This window comes from Coptis chinensis, chromosome 3, assembly GCF_015680905.1.
Source record: "Coptis chinensis isolate HL-2020 chromosome 3, ASM1568090v1, whole genome shotgun sequence".
NCBI lineage: Eukaryota > Viridiplantae > Streptophyta > Magnoliopsida > Ranunculales > Ranunculaceae > Coptis > Coptis chinensis.
In genome coordinates this window covers 25276986-25302434 of record NC_141458.1, presented here as the reverse complement: position 1 = coordinate 25302434, position 25449 = coordinate 25276986, and the positions used below count along the sequence as shown (strand labels likewise).

Below are 25449 nucleotides of genomic sequence, written 5' to 3'. Positions count from 1 at the left end.
ACCCTGTTTTGGGCTTATGCACCTCAGATAAGGTCCTCCGGCGGACTTTCTAAAAAGTTTGTCGTTTACTAGGCAGTAGCAACCTGACTGGTATTGAACCTGTCTGTCCTTGATGCGATATGTTGGTGCTTTGCCTAGCTGGATATAATCTATGATAGGTTGCATCCATATTTGACTCATCTGAGTGTCAGAGAGTGAGCATATATCGTTGATTTCTGGGACGTGCTCATTATGGTAAGCAAGTCTATCAATGACTTCGATGAGTAGCTTCCTAAGGTCACAATTTGGTGTTTGGGTCGCGAGATATGCCAAGCTATTAGCATGGCGATTCTCTTCCCGTAGGAAATGGTCACTACAACAAACAAGTTTTTTAGCGACAAAATAAAACGTCGGAAAAGGGCAACAAAAAACGTCAGTAATTGTTATTGGCGACGTTTTTCAAATCGTCCCTCGATCGTCGCAAGAAGTATAGTCGCAAAAAGTCTGAAACCATGTAATAAAAACGTCGGCAAAGCAATTTATCGCGTCGGTAATGTACATAAAAATGTCGGTATATATATTTCCGATTGAAAATTCAAAACGTGGCAAAAAATAGATATTTCGCGATGATATAAGAAAATGTCGGTATGTGATTACATTCCCGACGTTTTATTTCGTGGTAAGAAACCAAATTTTTTCGTCACTTAAATACATATGACGACATTTTTTATCGTCGGTAGTGGTTGGCTTTTGGCGACGATTTTGAAAACGTCAGTGTGTAGGCCACAAATCCACAACACAAAACTTTTTAATTTAAATTCGTGTTGCAACATTATTTTCAGTCGCTATAGGTGAACTTTTGGCAACACTTTCACAAATACATGGCAGGTTATGGATCAGCAGGGACGTTTTGATATGCATTTTTCCAAATGCAAGTAGCGTTGCAAAACGTCGCTATAAGTACATTTGTAGTGACGCTCTAACAAAACGTCACTTTATTACTATATTCAATCACATTCATATTGCTTCTAATGTACCTATTTTTTTCAATCACAAAACCTTAAAAAACACACGTAAACAACATCAATTCAACCACATTAAATTTAACCAACAACATTTTCAAAATTCATTAATATAAAGATTATTTAAGAGTAATATGATTCATTACATATATAGTAGTCTTATAAACTACAAAACATGAAAAGTACTTGTTTTAACATCCTATATGGCTATATATAGGTTTTTACCATTATCCGACATCACATAACTTAGTACTTGTTTTTTTTTTCCAAAATCCTACCCAAAAGCAGTTTCCCAAGTAAGTAATCCCAAACACAAAACCCATACAAATCACAAATCGCTTCTTCCTTTCCAAACCCCATGACTCTCGAACCTGCAAACAAAATATAACAACATTTAGTTCACATTCATTGAAATGTCAAACCAAGATATGACAACATATATTTATAATACAACTCATTGAAGACAATCACAAACATCATATAATTACATAATAATATCTCTTTGCTGATGACATTCATTTTCATTAAAGGGACTATAAACACTTGGAGGAAAACACTCAAGAAAAATACTCAGGAACAAACTTACCCACACAAAATACTTTATCTTAAAAGAAAATCCAGTTAACATGTAACCCATGAGCAATTGAACACCCTGTTTAAAGTGGGCAAGGCAAGAAGAAGAAGTTCTAGATGACTAAGAACATACATACCAAGAAATAGAAAAGAAAGGGGATTCTAGGAGTTGCAAGTAATACTTATAAGACTGGCATAAATCTGTTGTGTCTCGTTTGGCCTACTATCAATAAGCAACTTCAGTTAGAGTTCAAATGCGCTGAAACATATGAAAAAATGTTGGCTCTAAGGAACAAACTTTCGTACGCATGACAAGGAAGATGTAGCCAACTACACAGGCTTGGCTATGCTAATCCTACATACTGTTTAATGTTAGTTCAGATTCCAAAAGGTTACCCTCACTGAATCCTAAATGGGTATAACCAAACTCAAATACTCAATCATATATCTAACGATCTTGTGCAATACCAAGATATCAAAATCTTTTCTAGCGAAAAAATGCACAAGGTGGCCTTGTTCCTATGTAACATTCTATAAAACTCAAACATTTTCAGCAGTGAGACGATGCCTGCAAACGTTATAAACGCTCCATCGAAATGGAATGGGGATCGACAACAAAGGATGAGCCACACCCCAAGTGTCCTAAAACCTCAAACATATCCTAAACTTCAAAATCTTGATGGCACAACAACCCAAGACTTCTAAACAAACAAGAACATCTATGAAAATGCATAAAAACAATGGAACAACAGTTGCAATCATAACGAACCAGATTGGACAAAACAGAAAAATAGAAAATACAGCAGGCTGAAAATACCCTCAACTTAGCAAGCAGTCTTGTACTAAATCAATGGGAGTTATAAGACAAGGTTGCTACAATTGGAAAGCTTGAGAAGTCTATTTTCAGGAACAACAAACGGTTTGCAAAACAAAGAAGAGAGCAAAATTTATGAATATTCTAGTGATGCATGGCAGGCGGTAAACCAACCTGAACAATTGAAGGCATGAAGTTATAGGCCATCGATGGGCTGCTGCAGGCCACCCCATGCCAGTTCTAAGCTCGACAGTCACTGCAGGCTATATTCCAGCCACTGCAGATCATTTCCAGCTACTGCATGCCATTCTTTTATGACTTCTCTCGACATGCCATTCACTAATTATGCATATTACTTCCTTCAGAAACCAAAAATCAGCACCATAGAATTAACATATATACTTGTAATCACAATCAATGAACACAAAAAATCCTTCACAAATACATTGAGAGGAAATGGAAAACAAGGAAACCTAATTAAACAATAGTGGAAAGTGATAGTCCTAGTTAACATCAACTGAACCCATAGATATTCGTTCGATGCTCGAGTTCTTGCATTCCAAGCCTATCATGTCATGCGTCTTTGATTTGAAACCTGCAGAATGACCCTATCATTTTCTAATGTCATGAAACTAAGAAATCTAACAAATTTATGCGAGTCTTAAAAACTGAATATAAGTTAAAGTATGATACAAACTCGTACCTGAAATTGGATACTAGTGCCTCATCCAAACTCTCAACACTTCCATTCTTTAAGCATTTCTTTTATTTGAACTAAGCAACCCGCATGCCACCATAAATAGGATGTGAACAAGGGCAAAACTATAAGGGTCAATGTCGGGGCAAAAAGTTAACTTGACACTCCCGATGTAATGGTGCTTCTGAAAGCTCGAAAGAGATAGGATTAGGTATTTTGGAAGAAGTGAGACTGCACCAACGTTCTGGTTACCTACATACCCAGTGAAAAATCCGGAATCAAGTCTCTTAAAACGTAGTTCTAGAGGCTGCAAAAGCCTTAGTATATATAGCAATCTCTTACCTTGGCGGCCAAGAAAGTGATTCTCGGAGATTGCCTTCCTCGATAAATCCTAGTATAATCCTATCTAAAATAGGATCATTCCCCAAGATTTCATTCTATCCTTGTGCAAGATCTTATTGGATTGCACTAGGATTTCTCGCCTCTGCGGATCAGGTTACTGGATCAGAATCATCCGGACGGATTGGATCCATGAACTTGGGCCACCCAGATGGGCCCTAGACCTATTGTGAACTCTGACGGATTAGAGGACCGGATGATCCAAAAGTGTTTATTTGACAACCACCCGACTAATCTGCCGCTGGTCCCACTCCCGGTTCATGGTCCGAGTACGTTCTAGACCGAAAATATAATATAGGGTACACACGGTCAACAAATAGGATATGCAACGAATGAATGCAACAAATCCATCTCAATCTTAAATAAGGAATATAAGTTAAAGTAGATTCAATCCACAAATCAGATCCTTACCTGAGGTAGAAATGTAGAGTGGTAATGCCTCATCCAAATCTTGGCCCTCCCGTTCATCTTATTAAGCTACAAATCCATCTCAATAAATTAAGTACAAAATATAAGTTAAAGTTAGATACAAATTCATACCTCATGTAGAGCTACTAGTGCCTCATCCAAACTCTCCTCACTTTCATTCTTCACCATTTACTATTAGAACTACTATATTCAACCACTATATATGCATGAGGCAAACTACATGGCGCCACAGATAAGATGTGAACACAACCAATCAGTACAATACTAAGAAGATCAACAAATGAAATGAATGAAGAAACCAAATTAAACTTCTTGAAAAAATAACAATTAACAAAATTTAACAGATAGTTGCATCCTTACTTATGCACACAAATTTAAAACCAGTTTGCCCAACATGATATGTTAATCCTAATTGTGGCCAATTCACCCAAATGGTGTAGTGTCATTTCATAAGAATCCCAGAAGTCAAAAAGCCTTAAAATAAGAGATCCCCCAGCGCCTCCCCTCTTACGAGTATGAAAAGACCAAATGTCTCCTACAATTTGCAATTCGAGAAGAAGCTTGTATGGTGAACTAAAGCATGCAATGCATCACATGATATTGATATTACACAACTCACACAAGTAAAAATTGCTTCAAACATGAAATTCAGGTGAGCCAAAAAAGGCACATAGTTCCAGCAAAACAGTGCAACCTTTTATTGTACCTTGTCGCAAGGCCCAAAATATCGATATCGATCAATATATCGGTGTACCCAAAAACCGATATATATCAGATATATCGGATATATCCATTATTTTGGTGATCATTTCAAACTATTTAAAATATCAGAAATATCGGAAATATCGGACATATAATATCGGAAATATCAAAAATATATCGGAAATATCGGATTTATATTAAAAAATGGTCAAAAAGTCAACCGATATATATCGTAAATATCGGATATATCGATTATATCGGCGATATAAAGTTTTATATCGGAAATTCCGATATATATCGGGAAAAAAGGGTTCTATATTCGGTGGATATATATCGAAAATATCGATGTCGGTGTACTAAAATACCGATATATATCGGCAATATATCGGATATATCGGCGATATTTTGGTCCATGCCTTGTCGTTACAAATTTATCCATTGTAACCCCCAAACTCATAACCAACGCATCTAAAATAGGCTGGTCACAACTCTTCAAACAATGACTGAAAACACATCCATCAATATTCTCAACCTCCACGACAAACCAATTAAGCAAATTCATGGGAAAATTCATGAGCATTTCATCAAAATGTTACTAATGTATAATAATCCTTATTAGTGGTACAAGTCCAATGCTCATATGCTTGTGCTCCGACTTGGTGGTTTAGTGTGAAACTTGTTAGTGCGCTATGTACTCTGATTAGGTTTGTCCCAAGTTGTTCTCTTGTTTTGGTTTTATATCTAAAGAGTTCATATAATATCAGTGATACCTAACCAAATATAAACAAGACTACCATATCAACCATCTGATTTCTTATGGTTCCATATAAGGACATGCTACAAAGAAAAAACTCAAATTGTCTTATATAAACCACATAACAGTTCGCAAAAATATCTTCAAGTAAATAAACTCCAAAGTAGTAGGATATATCTTATGCTTCAACTAATTAAATTCCAAAACAGAACAAACTAACCTTAAGAGTATGGTGAAAGTTGGAAAATATGCAACTTACTCAAAATTTGATCAGATTGGGAGTTACTTGCTATCTCTATCAACACCTTAGAATTGGACCACACCGCCAACTCTAAGTTAAGTAGAAAACTGAGTACTCCACCAAGGAAAATGAACCCAAAATCCAAATTTTGTACAAACTACAAAGCAGGTTTCAATGTTTCATAACCCTCCTAGCAAAACAATTAACCAAACACACTTAGTAACAAATGACATGGTGTGTGAAACTCCAAGTGTGCTTTAAACCATTTCTGGCCACTACATCAAGTGCTCCAAGTGCAACAATAACGCTGGCATCATTTTTGGAAGAAGGCAGAGTTGAGAGTCTACAACCCAGAAAATTACACTAGAGTCTATTCACACACATTATAACTTAACAAATATGCAGTGAAGCCATTGGGGTACCCCAATCACTTAACCAATTTCACATCATAATATGCATCCACTGAAATTCAGATCAATTTTTGTTTCTAGAACAATTCAACCAATTGAAATCAAGCTAAAAAAAATACCTGAATTGATAGCTAGCAAAAAAAGAAGTATATTAGCAGAGTCCAATAAGTGCTTTTGCTCCTAATACCAGAAAAAGTTAGATTCTTTAATTTCTACAAACAAGTTTGATTAAAACTTCTTGCTTCAAAACAAAAACAGGTTCAACGTTGTAGAAACTAAAAGAAAAATCATGACTTTACTCTATTTTATCGGTAAACAAGTTCAAAGATTGATTTTTTGCTTCATAACTTACCAAAAATTTGACTTGCTTTCTCTCAATAGTGAAGGATGAAGGAGAAGGCAAAACCGAATCCGAAATAAAGCGCCTACAACAAAAGAATTGAACTTGCAACAATTACAAAAGATAGAGAAGAGAAGCTAAGTAGAGACTTGATTAAATTTCTCCATCTTTTGTTCTTTTGTTTCCTTTTAGTTTAGGTTTCATTCCTCTCTGATTAAATTTCCAAAAGTTTCTTCCCTCTTTTTTTTCGGTGAAAAATCAAAGTGTTTGGCGCTGGTAATTATCGAAATCGCATGCAATGGACAACATAATTTTTGACAGTTTCAAACGTCCGTATAAAATACCAATTCCCGATATTCTAAAATGTCGATACTTTAATATTAGTCTTGACAAAATTAATCGTCGCCCTATGTACAAAAAAATAATTTCCACGTTTTTATCGTCGGAACTACACAGCTTCAACTTTATTAAAAACAAGATTATTATTGAAAATAAATATAATATAATTTCGGATTTAAAAACGCCGCGCAAAATCTAATTTTAATAGCTGATTTAAAGCGTGCCAAAAGTGTGTTTTAGGGGATCTAAACAAAAACGTTGCTAAAAAGTTTCGTCGCTAAAAAATATGTTTGTTGTAGAGGGTGTATGGTAACTTTCTTGAAAGAAAGCAGTAATTGATTTACAACTTGAAGGTATTTAGAAAGGTTACTTTCATTGGTGGTGTACTTATTGGCGACCTGATTTTTCCACCATAGATCCATCTAGTGACACTAGGACTACTCTAACTCCGCTGCCGCCTGGATTGCTAGCTCCATCTACGTAGAGTGACCATACGGATGGGTCGTGCTGCTTAGAGGATGGGGTGTTGTCCTTTGGTTCCCAGTTTAGGTCGTCAACTGGGAAATCTGTTAAGAAATCTGCAACGACCTGACCCTTCTGAGAGGTTCTTGGGGTGAACTCAATGTGGTGTTCACTGAGTTTTTCTGACCAAACTGCTATGTGAGTTGTCTTGTTGGCTTTAAGAAAGATCTTCTTTAGTGGTAGGTCAATGAGCACTTTGATTGGATGCGCTTGGAAGTAGGGCTTGAATTTTTTTGCTGAATAAAGTAGTGTCAGTAATGCATTTTCAATGTGGGAGTAGTTCTTCTAAGGTGGCAACAATGTCTTGCTTGTGAAATAGATCAGTTTCTCTGCATTTTGTTCCTCTTTGAAGAGAACTGAACTGATAGCGAAGTCAGACATAGCTAAGTATAGCCCTAGTGTTTCACCATTAATTGGTTTGGTCAGTACAGGTGTCACACCCCGAATTTCGACAGAATTCGGAAAAACATTATTTGTCCCCGACTCTTCGATTTCCGAGGTGTGACGCACTCTCCACTCCCAAAAACCCATAAACAGTTTTAAAATATGCGGATAATTAAAACCAATAAAAATTTTAACTTAAACAACAGGCATCTTCATTACCATAAACAATTTACAAATGAAAATGCAAATAACCTTATCTTAACTGAAAATCTATATCACCTCAAGGGAAAACAAAACTTATCCTGAGATGCAATGCTAACGCAAACCACAAGCAGCAACCAATCTTCTTCATCACTAAACCTGTCAAGACTTATCAACTATGTTCATTTAATGAACACACCCGATAAGCAAACATGCAAATCGGGTCAGCATTATAAAAATGCTGGTGTGAGTAGCTCTAAAAACAACATATACTTATACAAATATATACATAATCCATACGGCAGTTAGTTCCTCCACCGAGGCACCTTAACTTTCAACGACTAATATAACATCCTTAAGAATAATAATTTAGGCAGGTAGTTCCTCCACTGAGGCGCCTTAACTTTCAACGACTAATACAACATCCTTAAGAATAATAATTTAGGCAGGTAGTTCCTCCACTGAGGCGCCTTAACTTTCAACGACTAATACAACATTCTTAAGTACAATAATCTAGGCAGGTAGTTCCTCCACTGAGGCGCCTTAACTTCCCACTAACCACACAACAAACTATACGCATCATAAATAAGGCATGTAGTTCCTCCATCGAGGCGCCTTAGGTTCTAACTAAACAAATAACCAACCAAACATATTACCATAATTAGATTATTTCGGGCTTTCTTTGTGTGTCCCTAAAATCACGTCATTATCTATGTCTTACCTAGTTTCCACGGCTACCACAATCGCTACCCAACGAACATGTACATCCACATGCCTCCCCTTATATAATGTACCACTCCGTATGCGTAACCACCTGGCGGGATGCCGCGACACCAGGTAAATCCTCACACGGAAGCCATTATATAAGTAATGCCCCTATTCGACATAAAATATCGGCGGCGTCTCTTTCCAATATTTTGCTTAACGGAATAATCAAGCCACTATTCGCACGATTGCCCAACACATGGGTCAATCAACATCTCATATATATACAACATCTTATATATCAACATCTTATATATCAAGCCACTATTAAATTACGATTGCCCAACACATGGGTCAATCAACATCTTATATATCAACATCTTATATATTAAATAATGCCCACAGGCGGATCACATGAGTTGTGGTAGTCGGGTTATAGGATTTTTCGTTCGTAATTTATTCGGTGTCATCCATCTATGACTCATAATAATTCCACTATATCGTGCGGTCAATTACCTTATTGCACTAAGCCACACTATTTAGAAATATCTCAATTATATCTCATAACCACTCTCATACTTTCGTGCCCAATATATTATTGCACTACACCACTCAGGTGGGCAAATATTCACTAATCTTGTGCTACCTCATAGTAGCATCTCACATATATAATAATGGAGTATTTATACCTTTATGTCTCTAAAACTATTCCATTTAATATATATATCCCAACATATATATGCTTTACACACTACTCACGTCAAATCTTAATTAGATAATGACAACTAGATTTATATCAGCTTCCACAGCATTTCCACATTTAATTTGTCCATACTATTTACAACATAAAATGTAGCACAATTATACAGTCTACAATCCACAATCAAAGCCCAATATATATATGCTTTACACACTACTCACGTCAAATCATAATTAGATAATGAATATAAACAAACGTGTGAAAAACTAGAAAAGTCAACGTTTCCTAGTCAACGGTCAAAGTAAACGGTCAAGGTCAAAGTCAACCGTCAATGGTCAAAGGTCAACAGGTCATTGTCAAAGTCAACAGGTCTTGGTCAAAGTCAAACTGTCGTTTCCATGTTCGACAGGTTCATGGTCATAGCCATGGTTCATGGCTAAGGTCAAGGGTGCTTGGCTCATGGGCTCATGACCAAGGGTAATGGTTCGGACCCAACTGGCCAAGCCCAAACCTTAGAACCCGAAAGTCTAAAACCAACTTATTAATTTCTACCCGACCCCAATGGATCGATTTAAGTCCTAAGGACTGGTCCCAAAGCTATATTAGAAGCGGGCCCAAAACTTATCTTGAATCGCCCAAAACATAATTGGAGAAGGCCCAAACAAAACTTAATTAAACTGATCCAAAAACTACACCAAAAGAGACGTTTACCAACAGTTATAACTGTTACTTATATTTTTACTAACGCTTATATTCGTTAGCTGGGTGTTATTCTGATCCTTAGGCAAAAAAATTACTAACGGATATATCCGTTACTAAAATTAATTTTACTAACGGATATATCCGTTACTATAAATATTTGTAACAGATAAATGTCAATCAAATTGGTCGTTTATAACGGATATAAATGTGAGTAAAGTTTGGCAGGCTGTAGTCACTAACGGATGCATTTGTTACATTTCTAATAATTAGCGGGAAAAATGATTTGGTATGTCACGGATATATCCGTTACTAAATTGTAAACCTGGAAAAAAATTTAATTTCTGGGATCAAATTGTTTCCACCCTGCACTTATAGCTCTAGCCCCAGATCTGATTATTCCATCTTACATAATATATCACACTCCACAACAACAAAAGAATAACTAGAAAAACCAACCAATTAAACTTTATAGAAACAAATCCACCAATCCAAATCCCAATTTACATAGAAACAAAGCCTCCAATCTACCCAAATCCCAATTTACATAAACATAAAAACTAAAGCTAAAGAAGTTTTCCTACTTCCTTCCTTGATTCATTTCAACGACATATATAAACAAACATAAACGAGCAAAGTCACGTTTCATAATCTAGCCTTTCAACATTCCTCCATATTATCTTCAAGTAAAGAGAATGATTTGTTTAAGTAGGAAATGAAGCGAGAGCACATTTAAAAGGCTCCACACTTGCAGCAAAACAACAACCTGCACAAAGGATAGCTTTTGGCCTCAAAAGCATTTAAGAGAGAAACCGAAAGTTCCGAAATTGAAAATATATTTTGAATCCGAAAAAAAATTGGATCGGATTTGGCTAGCATATTAGGTTCCGAAAAAAATTTGGAAAAATTCCGAAGGAGGTTAATCCGATCCGATCCGATCCGAAGTCACCCCTAATTACATAAATAAAGCAAAAGATATTGATATGTACCTTGAGAAGCATACCATAGTCAATTAGAGGAATTTAGCTCACAAATCTCCATGTCTTTTATAAAATCTGGAAAAAAAAAGTGCAACGCCATCTCGATTAAGCGTACTTTTTCAAGCAACCATGACCTCACTATTATGAGGTGAATATTCCCCTTCAACTAACTTAAGCATTTTGTCATATATTTCCTTAACATTCTCTCCAATGAACTTAAATTTCGAAAACAATTTAACAATTAATGGCATGATGTAAAAGAAAATTTAAGGCATCATAACACAACTACAAAGTGTTAAGTATTTAACAAATCTGCAACAAAAAATATTGTCTCATTCATCAACTAATATATCAAGCGCTTTAACAACTTACAAGATGAACACAAGATAGAATACTAAGATAGAAAAGCACAAATCAATAACTATACCTCGTGTGAACATTAGCATTCAGTCAACAAAATTTGGGAACTTTCCACACACTTGTATAATGAAAAATGAGTGGAAAATGCTAATGGCACCTAGGTTGGTAGCTCCTATATGGAGGTGCAACTTCACACCTCCATTAAATGCTCTTACAAAAGGAAAGGAGTCCAGATATGAGATAATAGGATGGAATCCTAAAACTAATTTCCCCCACAATATCGAAAAATGCAAACTAACGAGGATGAAAACCTTATACAATCATTACAATCAAATGGTACACCCATGCATGGTAAAGATTTTCTACCAGGTTAGCATTCAATTTAAAACTTATTAGTATAATGATATCATCGGTCCCCTTATTAGTGTCATTGTATTTGTTAATCTTGCTTCATCCCACTTAAGATCATAGTTCACAATTTCATGATCAACAAAAATAAAAGAAATGAATGATTAATAACCTTAGTATGTTATCTATCATGTCATGTTACTTTATCAATCTTTTGATACAGCATCAGTTGATCAGGAATGTAACATGCACAGAAGAATACTTGTTCAAATTCCTACAGTAAGTGGTTTAAGATTTTTATATGCTTGCTAGCTCTGCTGGTTAGCTGGTGGCACTTGTACCACTACTACAGTTCACTACAAGGCAAGTTTATAACTCCAATCCCTAGGCAACTCCACGAGGTTAACTTTAGAGCCTTTCACCAAAAGTCCATCAGTTTGCTCAGATTCAAACACACCTCCATTGCTTTTATTTTATTTTAATACTTATGTTCTTTCTCATTAAAATATATTTATAATTGATGCCAAACTGAAACAAAAAAGAGGATCCCTAATGGTTCTATCATGGACTTTACATTAGGTAAAGCTGACATCCTAATATCTATAAATTATGAAATACAGACATAATTGGTTATTAATACAGACAAACAAAAAAAAATGAAGGGAAGAAATTAGCCTTAATGAGAACACAAGATATAAATCTCTATCATTTGACAAAGATGCGAAACTCTTTTCTTGTCACTACTTTCTCAAATTTCTTCAAAATCTATCCAAAGAGAGAACATTCAACACGGTCAATGTAAAAATGCAACTAAGTCGAAACAAAATGGAACACATGAAACCAAAAACTAACAATATATAGTAAGGCCAACGAGAAGTGTGGTAAGATCTCCTGGAAAAAGGAAAAGAGCAACATGTATTAGATATAAGTACTAAAAGCCTTTTATATAAAGGGACTAAACATATCCAATTGCCCCTTCCCTATAATTTATCCTTAATTAATGAAAAAGGAACCAAAAGTCATATCAGTGACATCTGAAATTTGTAAAATATACTAACAAGACCTATTCTTGTGTCCAACTCTAACAACTAGTTGTTGCCACTATGTTTAGATTCATCCAGAAGCTCACAAACATATAAGATAGTTGCTTTAGAAAATATTATTCATTACTTATTTAAGTGTACTCCACGGTGAACTTAAATATAGCAAGCATGGCACAAATGAAGGAACAAACAACATATATCCACAATGATAAACCTAAATATAACAGTAATAACTTAAGTCAAAACTAAGTTGCAAGAGAGGCAAACTTCGGCTAAGGTCATCTCACTTGTTAAGGTTAGCCTTTTCAAATATATAAGTGAAGGAGAATGCTCAATGACTAAGATTAAAGACCTCCACGTGCTGTATGTAAGGTTTATCCATAGGTATCCCATCCCCTGGTAACATAAGTTTCCAAAGAAGTAAGAACTTTTCTTAATTTGTCAACCATATAAAAAGAAGGGCAACAACCCTAACAAATCCATATAGAAATAGAGGCACACCTGGAAGCCAAGAACCCCAAAAAACTTGGATAGTCTTCTCATGATATTTTTATAATACCTACAGGATCACAATGATTCTCTCACAATTGGTTCATAAATTGTGTATCTGAACAAAGACAACAATATATAAGAAACTGTAAAATGACTACGAACAATTAAATATACTTCTCTTCAATCAGAACTCAAAAGACACCTTAACTAGCTAACTGAATTTTAATCTACCAATATAAATGTCCCCATCAGGCCATCACAACTAATTGGGTTTCCAATAAAACTACAAGAAAAACAAAATGAAGGAAAACTAGAATTGATACACAGGCACACAACGGTTTATTGACAATAGAAGCAACTCTTTAAATGCACTCTTAACCTCCACAATTTAACAAGCCGACAACGATTATCCCTAGAAGAATCAAATAAATAGTCCTCATCTATGCTACAACCTCAATCAGTAAAACAAGAAGAAACATTCGTTTAAAACATAATAACAACTCACTATTTCCTCCATTCATCAAAGGCACAAGGAAATTAAGGAGGGAAAAAAGTAGAAGATAAATCTACAATGGGTGAAATTAAAGTATCAATACAGGCTATAACCAAAGTACTGGTTAATCAGAATGGCAACTCCGAGAGAAATAGCTAAAAGCGAAGCAACCCAAGTATCTCAGTTATCCCATGTACCCTTTCTTTAAATAGGTGACTACAAGAACCCATAATTAAAACTGTATAAGTTCCCATGGAAAACACGGAGTAAGAACATACCTAGAAAGACAACTCCAGCCAATTGAGAAAGCAAAGCAAGGGCAGGAATTTTCCATCAACCATTATCTTTTAAATCACTAAATTCCAAGAATAAAATGCCTATAGTTCCTTAAACCAGAGTAAACACAAGTACAAGCAAACATTAAATTTTCAAACACAGATATCCTTGATTTACAATTTTGAATAGCCATAGCCATAATGGACAGCGTACAAAAGGATGAAAGATACAAACAGAGGCAACTAGGTACTGAACGGTTAAACGACATGAACATTGTACCTTTGGAGGTTTCATCTCAGGGGATAAAGCGCCACCACAATATTGCAATACAAGTGAGTTACTAGAATTAATTCGTTCAGCTTGCTTTGCAGCTCTATGATCCATCCACACAATGATATTTCTCCTTGCATCACCACTCCAAGAAACTGTAACAGGAGAGCCATCGGCATCCACAGCGATTGCAAACCAAATGAAGTTGAACAATTTGAAGTGAAAAGAAACTGTAGATATTACAGAAAATAAATTTGTATTGAGTTGAGTTGAGAAAAAGAGAAATGAGTGAGAACAGATCGGGCTTACCAGGTTTGTCTCCATCTTTTGAGTTCTCCCAAAACCCTAACAGGCATTTTGGAACTTTTTTTGGGTGGGTGGCTGGTATTTGAACGAAAGTCTGAAACACGATATTTCATTATCTTTTATATTTCGATATTTCATTGTTAGTGTTAGTTACGGAAGTAATTGTCACTTAAGGCCCTAAACAATTGTTAGCAAATAATTTAAGTCTTTTGTTCGATATTTAGTAACGAATACAGTAATAGGTTACGGATATAACCATTAGTAAGCTTGTAACAAAAATATCCGTTACTGTTGTAAAATTCTAGCTGTTACAAAATGCCTGTTATGGTGTAGTGGTATTTGATCTGTTGAATGCGAGTGGTGAGTATTGCATTGAGGTCGCTGATATTGTGGAGCACTATCTTTGCGGAAGCCGTCCAGGCCAAGAATTTTTTTAGACACCGGTGGGAAGTCGGGCATCCTGGATGGGGTTAGTAACGAACCCTAGGAAAGGAGACCTTTGTTGGTGGTTGGAAACTATTGTGCCCCTGGGTTTAGTGTTGAAACTAAGGTTTGTAATTTTGCTGGTATGTATTACTGTGTTGCTGTCTGTTGCTCCAATGTTTTGGTAATTGGTTCTGAATTTGATTCATCTCTTTGATGTTTTGCAGAGATCGCTGTTGCAAGGGGAAGTTCACGTGGGGTTATCAAGAAGTTCGCTAAGCTTAGTCAAGCTCAGAAACAGAAAAGATTGCCTGAAGTCACGAACTACTTTGTGGAAAGGGGAGGTCGGGAGATACGTTTGAAGAGAAAGAACCAAAAGAAGCGAGCGCGTCGTCTAATTGATAGTGAGTCATCTACTGAATCGACAATGGAAAGGGGAAACAGTGGAATTGTTACCAGGGAAGAAAGGAATAGGAACCGTTATGGGCATGGGCGTCCTGCTGGAGGAGTTGGGACCTCTGGGTCTGGTGGTGGGTCGATGAGGCGATCTGCCCACGGTGGATCTGATGGGGCGGTTGTCACTCCACAGGAGAGGTTGAGGGAGGGCTCACCTCTAGACCTAGAGGAGATCGGCTTTGTGGCTCGTCGGTCGAATATCCTGGGGAAGCGGAAGACGAACGAGCCTAACCATAAGGTCGCCAAGCTTGCAAGAATTGTTGAACGATCTTTTGGTAGTGGTTTTGATCCTACGACAGAGCGAACTGGAGGTAAAAGGGTTCTGAGGTTGTCGCGGGGGCTCGACCTGAGTGTACCCGATCTTGACAGTTTTGAAAAAGGGTTGAATATGGCTGGTGATGTAGGGGGTAAAGGGAAGCTGCTGCTAGGGACAGTGGTAAGACATCTTCTGTGAGAAGCAAGGGTGACGACTTAAACCGACACCTCGTCTATGTGAATGAGAAGACAGGGAGGAAGCATGCAGTTAAAAGATCAGACTGTAGCTTCAGGTCGGCACCCATTGCTAGTTGTCTTATGGATGGAATTGTATTAAATAGGGATATAAAAGAGCTAGACGCTAAAGATTTTGATGAGAACTTGAGGACGATGGATATGGCCCATTGCTTGGTAAGCGGTGTGCTTTTTGTATTTTCTTTTCTGTTTTAGAACTAGGGCTAACATTGATGTCTCTCATGCAGCTGCTCGCTGGGCACTAGAATCTGAAACAAATGGTGCAAATCAGTGAGGGTGAGAAGGGCGAGCTGGAGAGGTTGAGGGAAGAATTAAGTAATGTTCAGGTTGTTCAGGAGATTGAGAAGAAAGAACTGGAGGAGCTGAAGAAGGCGTACAACGGGGTGGTTCTAGAGAAGACGGCTCTGAGCAACTCTGTGGAAGAGCTGAAAAAGAAGTTGGCTACTGTGACAGATTATGCCAAGACATGCAAAAGGGTTGTTAAGCGAGCTCGCCAGAGGCGATGACGGCTTGGGGCAAGATTATGATGAGCTAGAGCAGATGTACTTTCAACTGAAAGAGGAGCATGAACATGGGGCTCGAGGTACAAGTGTAATCAGTGTACCTGGAGATGCTAGTAATGCTCCGTGGTGCCTTCTGGGCGACCTAAAGAGGTTGATGATGATGCTCTAGAGCCTCCAGTAACCACTCCTCTAGGCGATGTTGAGACTCACCGTCCCCTAACGACTGGACCCCTTTGCGGTCGAGGTTTTGACTACTGTTGCTTGATTTCTTCTTCTTTGAGAGTTGTGAGGTTTTTTATCGTTTCTCTTGAATTTGTAATCCTGTGCAAAAGTGGTGGAGATAAAATAGAGCTGGTTTACTGGGCTTGCCCAGGCAATTTCCCTTATTATTGGTTGTATGGCTTGGGCCAGATACATTAAAAGTTGATAAACTAGGGTAACCCGGGCAGTTCACTTTATTTATCGCTTTAGTTTTGAGATATAGACGAACTAGTTTCCACATAAGTGGCAGTTCGGTAGTTTTAAAGAACTAGTTTCCTGAGTGTGTTCAGGCAATTAGTATTTTGCACTTATGAAATGCATGTTTACTTTGAAGTATGATCCTACTTTTGTCTGAATGCTTGTTGCATGTTGCTTTAATATCTTAGTAGGAACTTGACCTAGAGATGTATGTTCTATCGTCTAAGAAGACTTAGGATGCCTTGAAGCATTTTAGCTCGATTGAGTAAGCATTTTGCGATAAGTTGATCCTCAAGTTGTAGGTATTCAACCAGTGAGAAGTGTTGGAGCTATCAAGCCTTTAAGCTCGAGTGAGTGTTGTAGCTTAAGTAAAGCGTGTTTTCTTAGAAAAGAAAACATTCTACACTGAGTTGGCCCTAGAAGTATAGGTCTCAACTAGTGAGAAGTGTTAAGGCTAAGTAGCCGGCTGTGAGCTCAGTGAGCATTTTATAATGTTGAACATTTAAGTTCGGAAAGTGTTTAAGTTCAAATAATCGTTTGGCACTTTAAAAAGGCGTTACGCACTAGGTTGGTCCTATAAGTATAAGTCCCCTACTAGTGAGAAGTGGTGGTGCTATGTAGCCATGAGCTCAGTGGCGTTTAAGCACGGAGAACGTTTGAGCTCTTGAGAGCGTTTTAGTTCAGGTAAGCGTTTTACTCTTTAGAGAGCGAAGTTGTGTGTCTATTTAATAACATTGAGAGATTGTAGTGCCTTGATGCAAAAATAAAAGCTATAGTACTAAGAGAAAGAACTCATGGCAATGGAATATTTTTTATTGATAAAATTTCTTTAAAAGAAAGTATTCCAAGGTCGTGGTAATGCCTGTTCGTCTTGGGTTTTGATCCAATATGCTCCATTGCTAACGACTCGTTTCACTATGTAAGGGACTTCCCATGTTGGTGCCAGTTTCGAGTCATCCTTAGTCTTCTTCAGGACTAAGTCGCCAGGTTGGAAACTTCGAGGGTTAACTTGCTTGTTGTATGTCTTCCTCAGAGTTTGGTGGTAGGATGCCACTCGAATGGCTGTTAGGTCGCGTCGTTCTTCAAGTAATTCGACCTCTCAGGCAAGAATGGAATCATTTTGACCAGATTCGACAATGTTAGACCGAGTCATCGTAATTGTCAGCTCAGTAGGAATGATGACCTCAGTGCCGTAGCATAGTGAGAAAGGTGACTCGCCTGTACTAGAACGAGCTGTCGTTTTATGAGCCCATATAATGTTTTCTGGCTGCATTGGCCACTGGCTTTTGTTCTTTTCAATCTTCTTTTTAAAGTTCTCCAGAATTGCTTTGTTACTAGCTTCTACTTGACCATTGCTTTAAGCGTACTGGAGAGTAGAGAACGCGTGAATGATCTTCCACTTAGTCAAGAATTCTTTAACTATTTTCCCTTTGAACTGGGAGCTATTATCTATCACCAGTGTGTGGGGGAGGCCAAATTTGGTAATGATGTTGGTCTAAATGAAGTTTTTGACATTAGATTCTTTGACATGAGCCAAGGGGATCGCTTCCACCCATTTGGTGAAGTAATCTGTCGCAGCTAGGATGAACCGGAAGCCTGTACTTTTTTATGGAATGAATGGACCCATGATGTTCAAGCCCCACATGTGAAATAGCCAAGGGCTGGCAATGTTGATGAGTTCGCGAGCTGGCTGGATAATATTGTGGCCGAATGTTTGGCACTTAATGCATTTCAGTACATACTTCTTTGCATCGATCTACATTTTTTGCCAGAAGTATCCTTGTGAGATCGCTTTGTGAGCCAAATAGCAACCTCCTACGTGGTTCTTGCATTCTCCCTCGTGGATCTCTGCGAAGATCATCTAACCCTGTTTTGGGCTTATGCACCTCAGATAAGGTCTCCTCCGGACTTTTCTAAAAGTTTGTGCGTTTACTAGAAGTAACCCCGACCGGTATTGAACCAATAAATCCTTGATCGCGATCTGTTGGTGCTTTGCCTATTTGGATATAATCTATGATAGGTTGCATCCATATTTGACTCATCTGAGTGTCAGAGAGTGAGCATATATCGTTGATTTCTGGGACGTGCTCATTATGGTAAGCAAGTCTATCAATGACTTCGATGAGTAGCTTCCTAAGGTCACAATTTGGTGTTTGGGTCGCGAGATATGCCAAGCTATTAGCATGGCGATTCTCTTCCCGTAGGAAATGGTCACTACAACAAACAAGTTTTTTAGCGACAAAATAAAACGTCGGAAAAGGGCAACAAAAAACGTCAGTAATTGTTATTGGCGACGTTTTTCAAATCGTCCCTCGATCGTCGCAAGAAGTATAGTCGCAAAAAGTCTGAAACCATGTAATAAAAACGTCGGCAAAGCAATTTATCGCGTCGGTAATGTACATAAAAATGTCGGTATATATATTTCCGATTGAAAATTCAAAACGTGGCAAAAAATAGATATTTCGCGATGATATAAGAAAATGTCGGTATGTGATTACATTCCCGACGTTTTATTTCGTGGTAAGAAACCAAATTTTTTCGTCACTTAAATACATATGACGACATTTTTTTTATCGCCGGTAGTGGTTGGCTTTTGGCGACGATTTTGAAAACGTCGATTGTAGGCCACAAATCCACAACACAAAACTTTTTAATTTAAATTCGTGTTGCGACATTATTTTCAGTCGCTATAGGTGAACTTTTGGCAACACTTTCACAAATACATGGCAGGTTATGGATCAGCAGGGACGTTTTGATATGCATTTTTCCAAATGCAAGTAGCGTTGCAAAACGTCGCTATAAGTACATTTGTAGTGACGCTCTAACAAAACGTCACTTTATTACTATATTCAATCACATTCATATTGCTTCTAATGTACCTATTTTTTTCAATCACAAAACCTTAAAAAACACACGTAAACAACATCAATTCAACCACATTAAATTTAACCAACAACATTTTCAAAATTCATTAATATAAAGATTATTTAAGAGTAATATGATTCATTACATATATAGTAGTCTTATAAACTACAAAACATGAAAAGTACTTGTTTTAACATCCTATATGGCTATATATAGGTTTTACCATTATCCGACATCACATAACTTAGTACTACTTTTTTTTCCAAAATCCTACCCAAAAGCAGGTTTCCCAAGTAAGTAATCCCAAACACAAAACCCATACAAATCACAAATCGCTTCTTCCTTTCCAAACCCCATGACTCTCGAACACGCAAAACAAAATATAACAACATTTAGTTCACATTCATTGAAATGTCAAACCAAGATATGACAACATATATTTATAATACAACTCATTGAAGACAATCACAAACATCATATAATTACATAATAATATCTCTTTGCTGATGACATTCATTTTCATTAAAGGGACTATAAACACTTGGAGGAAAACACTCAAGAAAAATACTTTCGAGGAACAAACTTACCCACACAAAATACTTTATCTTAAAAGAAAATCCCGGTTAACATGTAACCCATGAGCAATTGAACACCCTGTTTAAAGTGGGCAAGGCAAGAAGAAGAAGTTCTAGATGACTAAGAACATACATACCAAGAAATAGAAAAGAAAGGGGATTCTAGGAGTTGCAAGTAATACTTATAAGATCTGGCATAAATATTGTTGTGTCTCGTTTGGCCTACTATCAATAAGCAACTTATTGTTAGAGTTCAAATCTTATTTGAAACATATGAAAAAATGTTGGCTCTAAGGAACAAACTTTTAAAGACGCATGATGACAAGGAAGATGTAGCCAACTACACAGGCTTGGCTATGCTAATCCTACATACTGTTTAATGTTAGTTCAGATTCCAAAAGGTTACCCTCACTGAATCCTAAATGGGTATAACCAAACTCAAATACTCAATCATATATCTAACGATCTTGTGCAATACCAAGATATCAAAATCTTTTCTAGCGAAAAAATGCACAAGGTGGCCTTGTTCCTATGTAACATTCTATAAAACTCAAACATTTTCAGCAGTGAGACGATGCCTGCAAACGTTATAAACGCTCCATCAGAAATGGAATGGGGATCGACAACAAAGGATGAGCCACACCCCCAAGTGTCCTAAAAACCTCAAACATATCCTAAACTTCAAAATCTTGATGGCACAACAACCCAAGACTTCTAAACAAACAAGAACATCTATGAAAATGCATAAAAAACAATGGAACAACAGTTGCAATCATACGAACCAGATTGGACAAAACAGAAAAATAGAAAATACAGCAGGCTGAAAATACCCTCAACTTAGCAAGCAGTCTTGTACTAAATCAATGGGAGTTATAAGACAAGGTTGCTACAATTGGAAAGCTTGAGAAGTCTATTTTCAGGAACAACAAACGGTTTGCAAAACAAAGAAGAGAGCAAAAATTTATGAATATTCTAGTGATGCATGGCAGGCGCAACCAACCTGAACAATTGAAGGCATGAAGTTATAGGCCATCTGATGGGCTGCTGCAGGCCACCCCAGGCCAGTTCTAAGCTCTGACAGGTCACTGCAGGCTATATTCCAGCCACTGCAGATCATTTCCAGCTACTGCATGCCATTCTTTTATGACTTCTCTGACATGCCATTCACTAATTATGCATATTACTTCCTTCAGAAACCAAAAATCAGCACCATAGAATTAACATATATACTTGTAATCACAATCAATGAACACAAAAAATCCTTCACAAATACATTGAGAGGAAATGGAAAACAAGGAAACCTAATTAAACAATAGTGGAAAGTGATAGTCCTAGTTAACATCAACTGAACCCATAGATATTCGTTCGATGCTCGAGTTCTTGCATTCCAAGCCTATCATGTCATGCGTCTTTGATTTGAAACCTGCAGAATGACCCTATCATTTTCTAATGTCATGAAACTAAGAAATCTAACAAATTTATGCGAGTCTTAAAAACTGAATATAAGTTAAAGTATGATACAAACTCGTACCTGAAATTGGATACTAGTGCCTCATCCAAACTCTCAACACTTCCATTCTTTAAGCATTTCTTTTATTTGAACTAAGCAACCCGCATGCCACCATAAATAGGATGTGAACAAGGGCAAAACTATAAGGGTCAATGTCGGGGCAAAAAGTTAACTTGACACTCCCGATGTAATGGTGCTTCAAAGCTTCGAAAGAGATAGGATTAGGTATTTTTGGAAGAAGTGAGATCTGCACCAACGTTCTGGTTACCTACATACCAAAGTGAAAAATCCGAATCAAGTCTCTTAAACGCGTAGTTCTAGAGGCTGCAAAAGCCTTAGTATATATAGCAATCTCTTACCTTGGCGGCCAAGAAAGTGATTCTCGGAGATTGCCTTCCTCGATAAATCCTAGTATAATCCTATCTAAAATAGGATCATTCCCCAAGATTTCATTCTATCCTTGTGCAAGATCTTATTGGATTGCACTAGGATTTCTCGCCTCTGCGGATCAGGTTACTGGATCAGAATCATCCGGACGGATTGGATCCATGAACTTGGGCCACCCAGATGGGCCCTAGACCTATTGTGAACTCTGACGGATTAGAGGACCGGATGATCCAAAAGTGTTTATTTGACAACCACCCGACTAATCTGCCGCTGGTCCCACTCCCGGTTCATGGTCCGAGTACGTTCTAGACCGAAAATATAATATAGGGTACACACGGTCAACAAATAGGATATGCAACGAATGAATGCAACAAATCCATCTCAATCTTAAATAAGGAATATAAGTTAAAGTAGATTCAATCCACAAATCAGATCCTTACCTGAGGTAGAAATGTAGAGTGGTAATGCCTCATCCAAATCTTGGCCCTCCCGTTCATCTTATTAAGCTACAAATCCATCTCAATAAATTAAGTACAAAATATAAGTTAAAGTTAGATACAAATTCATACCTCATGTAGAGCTACTAGTGCCTCATCCAAACTCTCCTCACTTTCATTCTTCACCATTTACTATTAGAACTACTATATTCAACCACTATATATGCATGAGGCAAACTACATGGCTCCAAATACGCGCCACAGATAAGATGTGAACACAACCAATCAGTACAATACTAAGAAGATCAACAAATGAAATGAATGAAGAAACCAAATTAAACTTCTTGAAAAAATAACAATTAACAAAATTTAACAGATAGTTGCATCCTTACTTATGCACACAAATTTAAAACCAGTTTGCCCAACATGATATGTTAATCCTAATTGTGGCCAATTCACCCAAATGGTGTAGTGTCATTTCATAAGAATCCCAGAAGTCAAAAAGCCTTAAAATAAGAGATCCCCCCAACGCCCTCCCCCCTCTTCTGGAGTATGAAAAAGACCAAATGTCTCCTACAATTTGCAATTCGAGAAGAAGCTTGTATGGTGAACTAAAGCATGCAATGCATCACATGATATTGTCGTACAACTCACACAAGTAAAAATTGCTTCAAACATGAAATTCAGGTGAGCCAAAAAAGGCACATAGTTCCAGCAAAACAGTGCAACCTTTTATTGTACCTTGTCGCAAGGCCCAAAATATCGATATCGATCAATATATCGGTGTACCCAAAAACCGATATATATCAGATATATCGGATATATCCATTATTTTGGTGATCATTTCAAACTATTTAAAATATCGGAAATATCGGAAATATCGGACATATAATATCGGAAATATCAAAAATATATCGGATTTATATTAAAAAATGGTCAAAAAGTCAACCGATATATATCGTAAATATCGGATATATCGATTATATAAATAAAGTTTTATATCGGAAATTCCGATATATATCGGGAAAAAAGGGTTCTATATTCGGTGGATATATATCGAAAATATCGATGTCGGTGTACTAAAATACCGATATATATCGGCAATATATCGGATATATCGGCGATATTTTGGTCCATGCCTTGTCGTTACAAATTTATCCATTGTAACCCCCAAACTCATAACCAACGCATCTAAAATAGGCTGGTCACAACTCTTCAAACAATGACTGAAAACACATCCATCAATATTCTCAACCTCCACGACAAACCAATTAAGCAAATTCATGGGAAAATTCATGAGCATTTCATCAAAATGTTACTAATGTATAATAATCCTTATTAGTGGTACAAGTCCAATGCTCATATGCTTGTGCTCCGACTTGGTGGTTTAGTGTGAAACTTGTTAGTGCGCTATGTACTCTGATTAGGTTTGTCCCAAGTTGTTCTCTTGTTTTGGTTTTATATCTAAAGAGTTCATATAATATCAGTGATACCTAACCAAATATAAACAAGACTACCATATCAACCATCTGATTTCTTATGGTTCCATATAAGGACATGCTACAAAGAAAAAACTCAAATTGTCTTATATAAACCACATAACAGTTGCGCAAAATATCTTCAAGTAAATAAACTCCAAAGTAGTAGGATATATCTTATGCTTCAACGAATTAAATTCCAAAAACAGAACAAACTAACCTTAAGAGTATGGACTGAAAGTTGGAAAATATGCAACTTACTCAAAATTTGATCAGATTGGGAGTTACTTGCTATCTCTATCAACACCTTAGAATTGGACCACACTGCCAACTCTAAGTTAAGTAGAAAACTGAGTACTCCACCAAGGAAAATGAACCCAAAATCCAAATTTTGTACAAACTACAAAGCAGGTTTCAATGTTTCATAACCCTCCTAGCAAAACAATTAACCAAACACACTTAGTAACAAATGACATGGTGTGTGAAACTCCAAGTGTGCTTTAAACCATTTCTGGCCACTACATCAAGTGCTCCAAGTGCAACAATAACGCTGGCATCATTTTTGGAAGAAGGCAGAGTTGAGAGTCTACAACCCAGAAAATTACACTAGAGTCTATTCACACACATTATAACTTAACAAATATGCAGTGAAGCCATTGGGGTACCCCAATCACTTAACCAATTTCACATCATAATATGCATCCACTGAAATTCAGATCAATTTTTGTTTCTAGAACAATTCAACCAATTGAAATCAAGCTAAAAAAAATACCTGAATTGATAGCTAGCAAAAAAGAAGTATATTCGCAGAGTCCAATAAGTGCTTTTGCTCCTAATACCAGAAAAAAGTTAGATTCTTTAATTTCTACAAACAAGTTTGATTAAAACTTCTTGCTTCAAAACAAAAACAGGTTCAACGTTGTAGAAACTAAAAGAAAAATCATGACTTTACTCTATTTTATCGGTAAACAAGTTCAAAGATTGATTTTTTGCTTCATAACTTACCAAAAATTTGACTTGCTTTCTCTCAATAGTGAAGGATGAAGGAGAAGGCAAAACCGAATCCGAAATAAAGCGCCTACAACAAAAGAATTGAACTTGCAACAATTACAAAAGATAGAGAAGAGAAGCTAAGTAGAGACTTGATTAAATTTCTCCATCTTTTGTTCTTTTGTTTCCTTTTAGTTTAGGTTTCATTCCTCTCTGATTAAATTTCCAAAAGTTTCTTCCCTCTTTTTTTTCAGTGAAAAATCAAAGTGTTTGGCGCTGGTAATTATCGAAATCGCATGCAATGGACAACATAATTTTTGACAGTTTCAAACGTCCGTATAAAATACCAATTCCCACGATATTCTAAAATGTCGATAC

General features: G+C 36.9%; 2 protein-coding genes across 28 annotated transcripts in view; one reads left to right on the top strand and one right to left on the bottom strand.

The window, feature by feature from the left end:
- The window catches only part of LOC147508823 (uncharacterized), a 23612-nt gene extending 7259 nt beyond the window's left edge, over positions 1-16353 (top strand). Inside the window, exons 2-3 of the mRNA XM_086601186.1 lie at positions 15129-16023; positions 16095-16353. Coding sequence (XP_086457312.1) covers positions 15329-15811 — 483 coding nt within the window. The 5' untranslated portion in view covers positions 15129-15328 and the 3' untranslated portion in view covers positions 15812-16023; positions 16095-16353. The remainder of the gene's footprint in view (positions 1-15128; positions 16024-16094) is intronic.
- Positions 1082-25449, bottom strand: LOC147508822 (uncharacterized). 27 transcript variants are annotated; one of them, XM_086601181.1, is made up of 8 exons: positions 25087-25448; positions 24854-24913; positions 22736-22840; positions 22607-22672; positions 21801-22047; positions 21571-21692; positions 21270-21456; positions 19880-20053 (listed from the first exon to the last, which is right to left on the bottom strand). In XM_086601181.1, the coding sequence occupies exons 3-5, from the start codon at positions 22790-22792 to the stop codon at positions 21850-21852; spliced, it is 321 nt and encodes a 106-aa protein (XP_086457307.1). In that variant the 5' UTR covers positions 22793-22840; positions 24854-24913; positions 25087-25448; the 3' UTR covers positions 19880-20053; positions 21270-21456; positions 21571-21692; positions 21801-21849. The 27 variants fall into 27 exon arrangements, 3 of the variants coding, with proteins under 3 accessions (XP_086457308.1, XP_086457307.1, XP_086457309.1); XR_015218233.1 differs by lacking the exon at positions 19880-20053 and adding an exon at positions 1082-1372 and having other exon boundaries at positions 21270-21692; positions 21801-21919; positions 22607-22840; positions 25087-25159; positions 25224-25422; XR_015218243.1 differs by lacking the exons at positions 19880-20053; positions 21270-21456; positions 21571-21692; ... (3 more) ...; positions 24854-24913; positions 25087-25448 and adding exons at positions 1082-1372; positions 2563-2983; positions 3092-3337; ... (2 more) ...; positions 6140-6200; positions 6373-6632.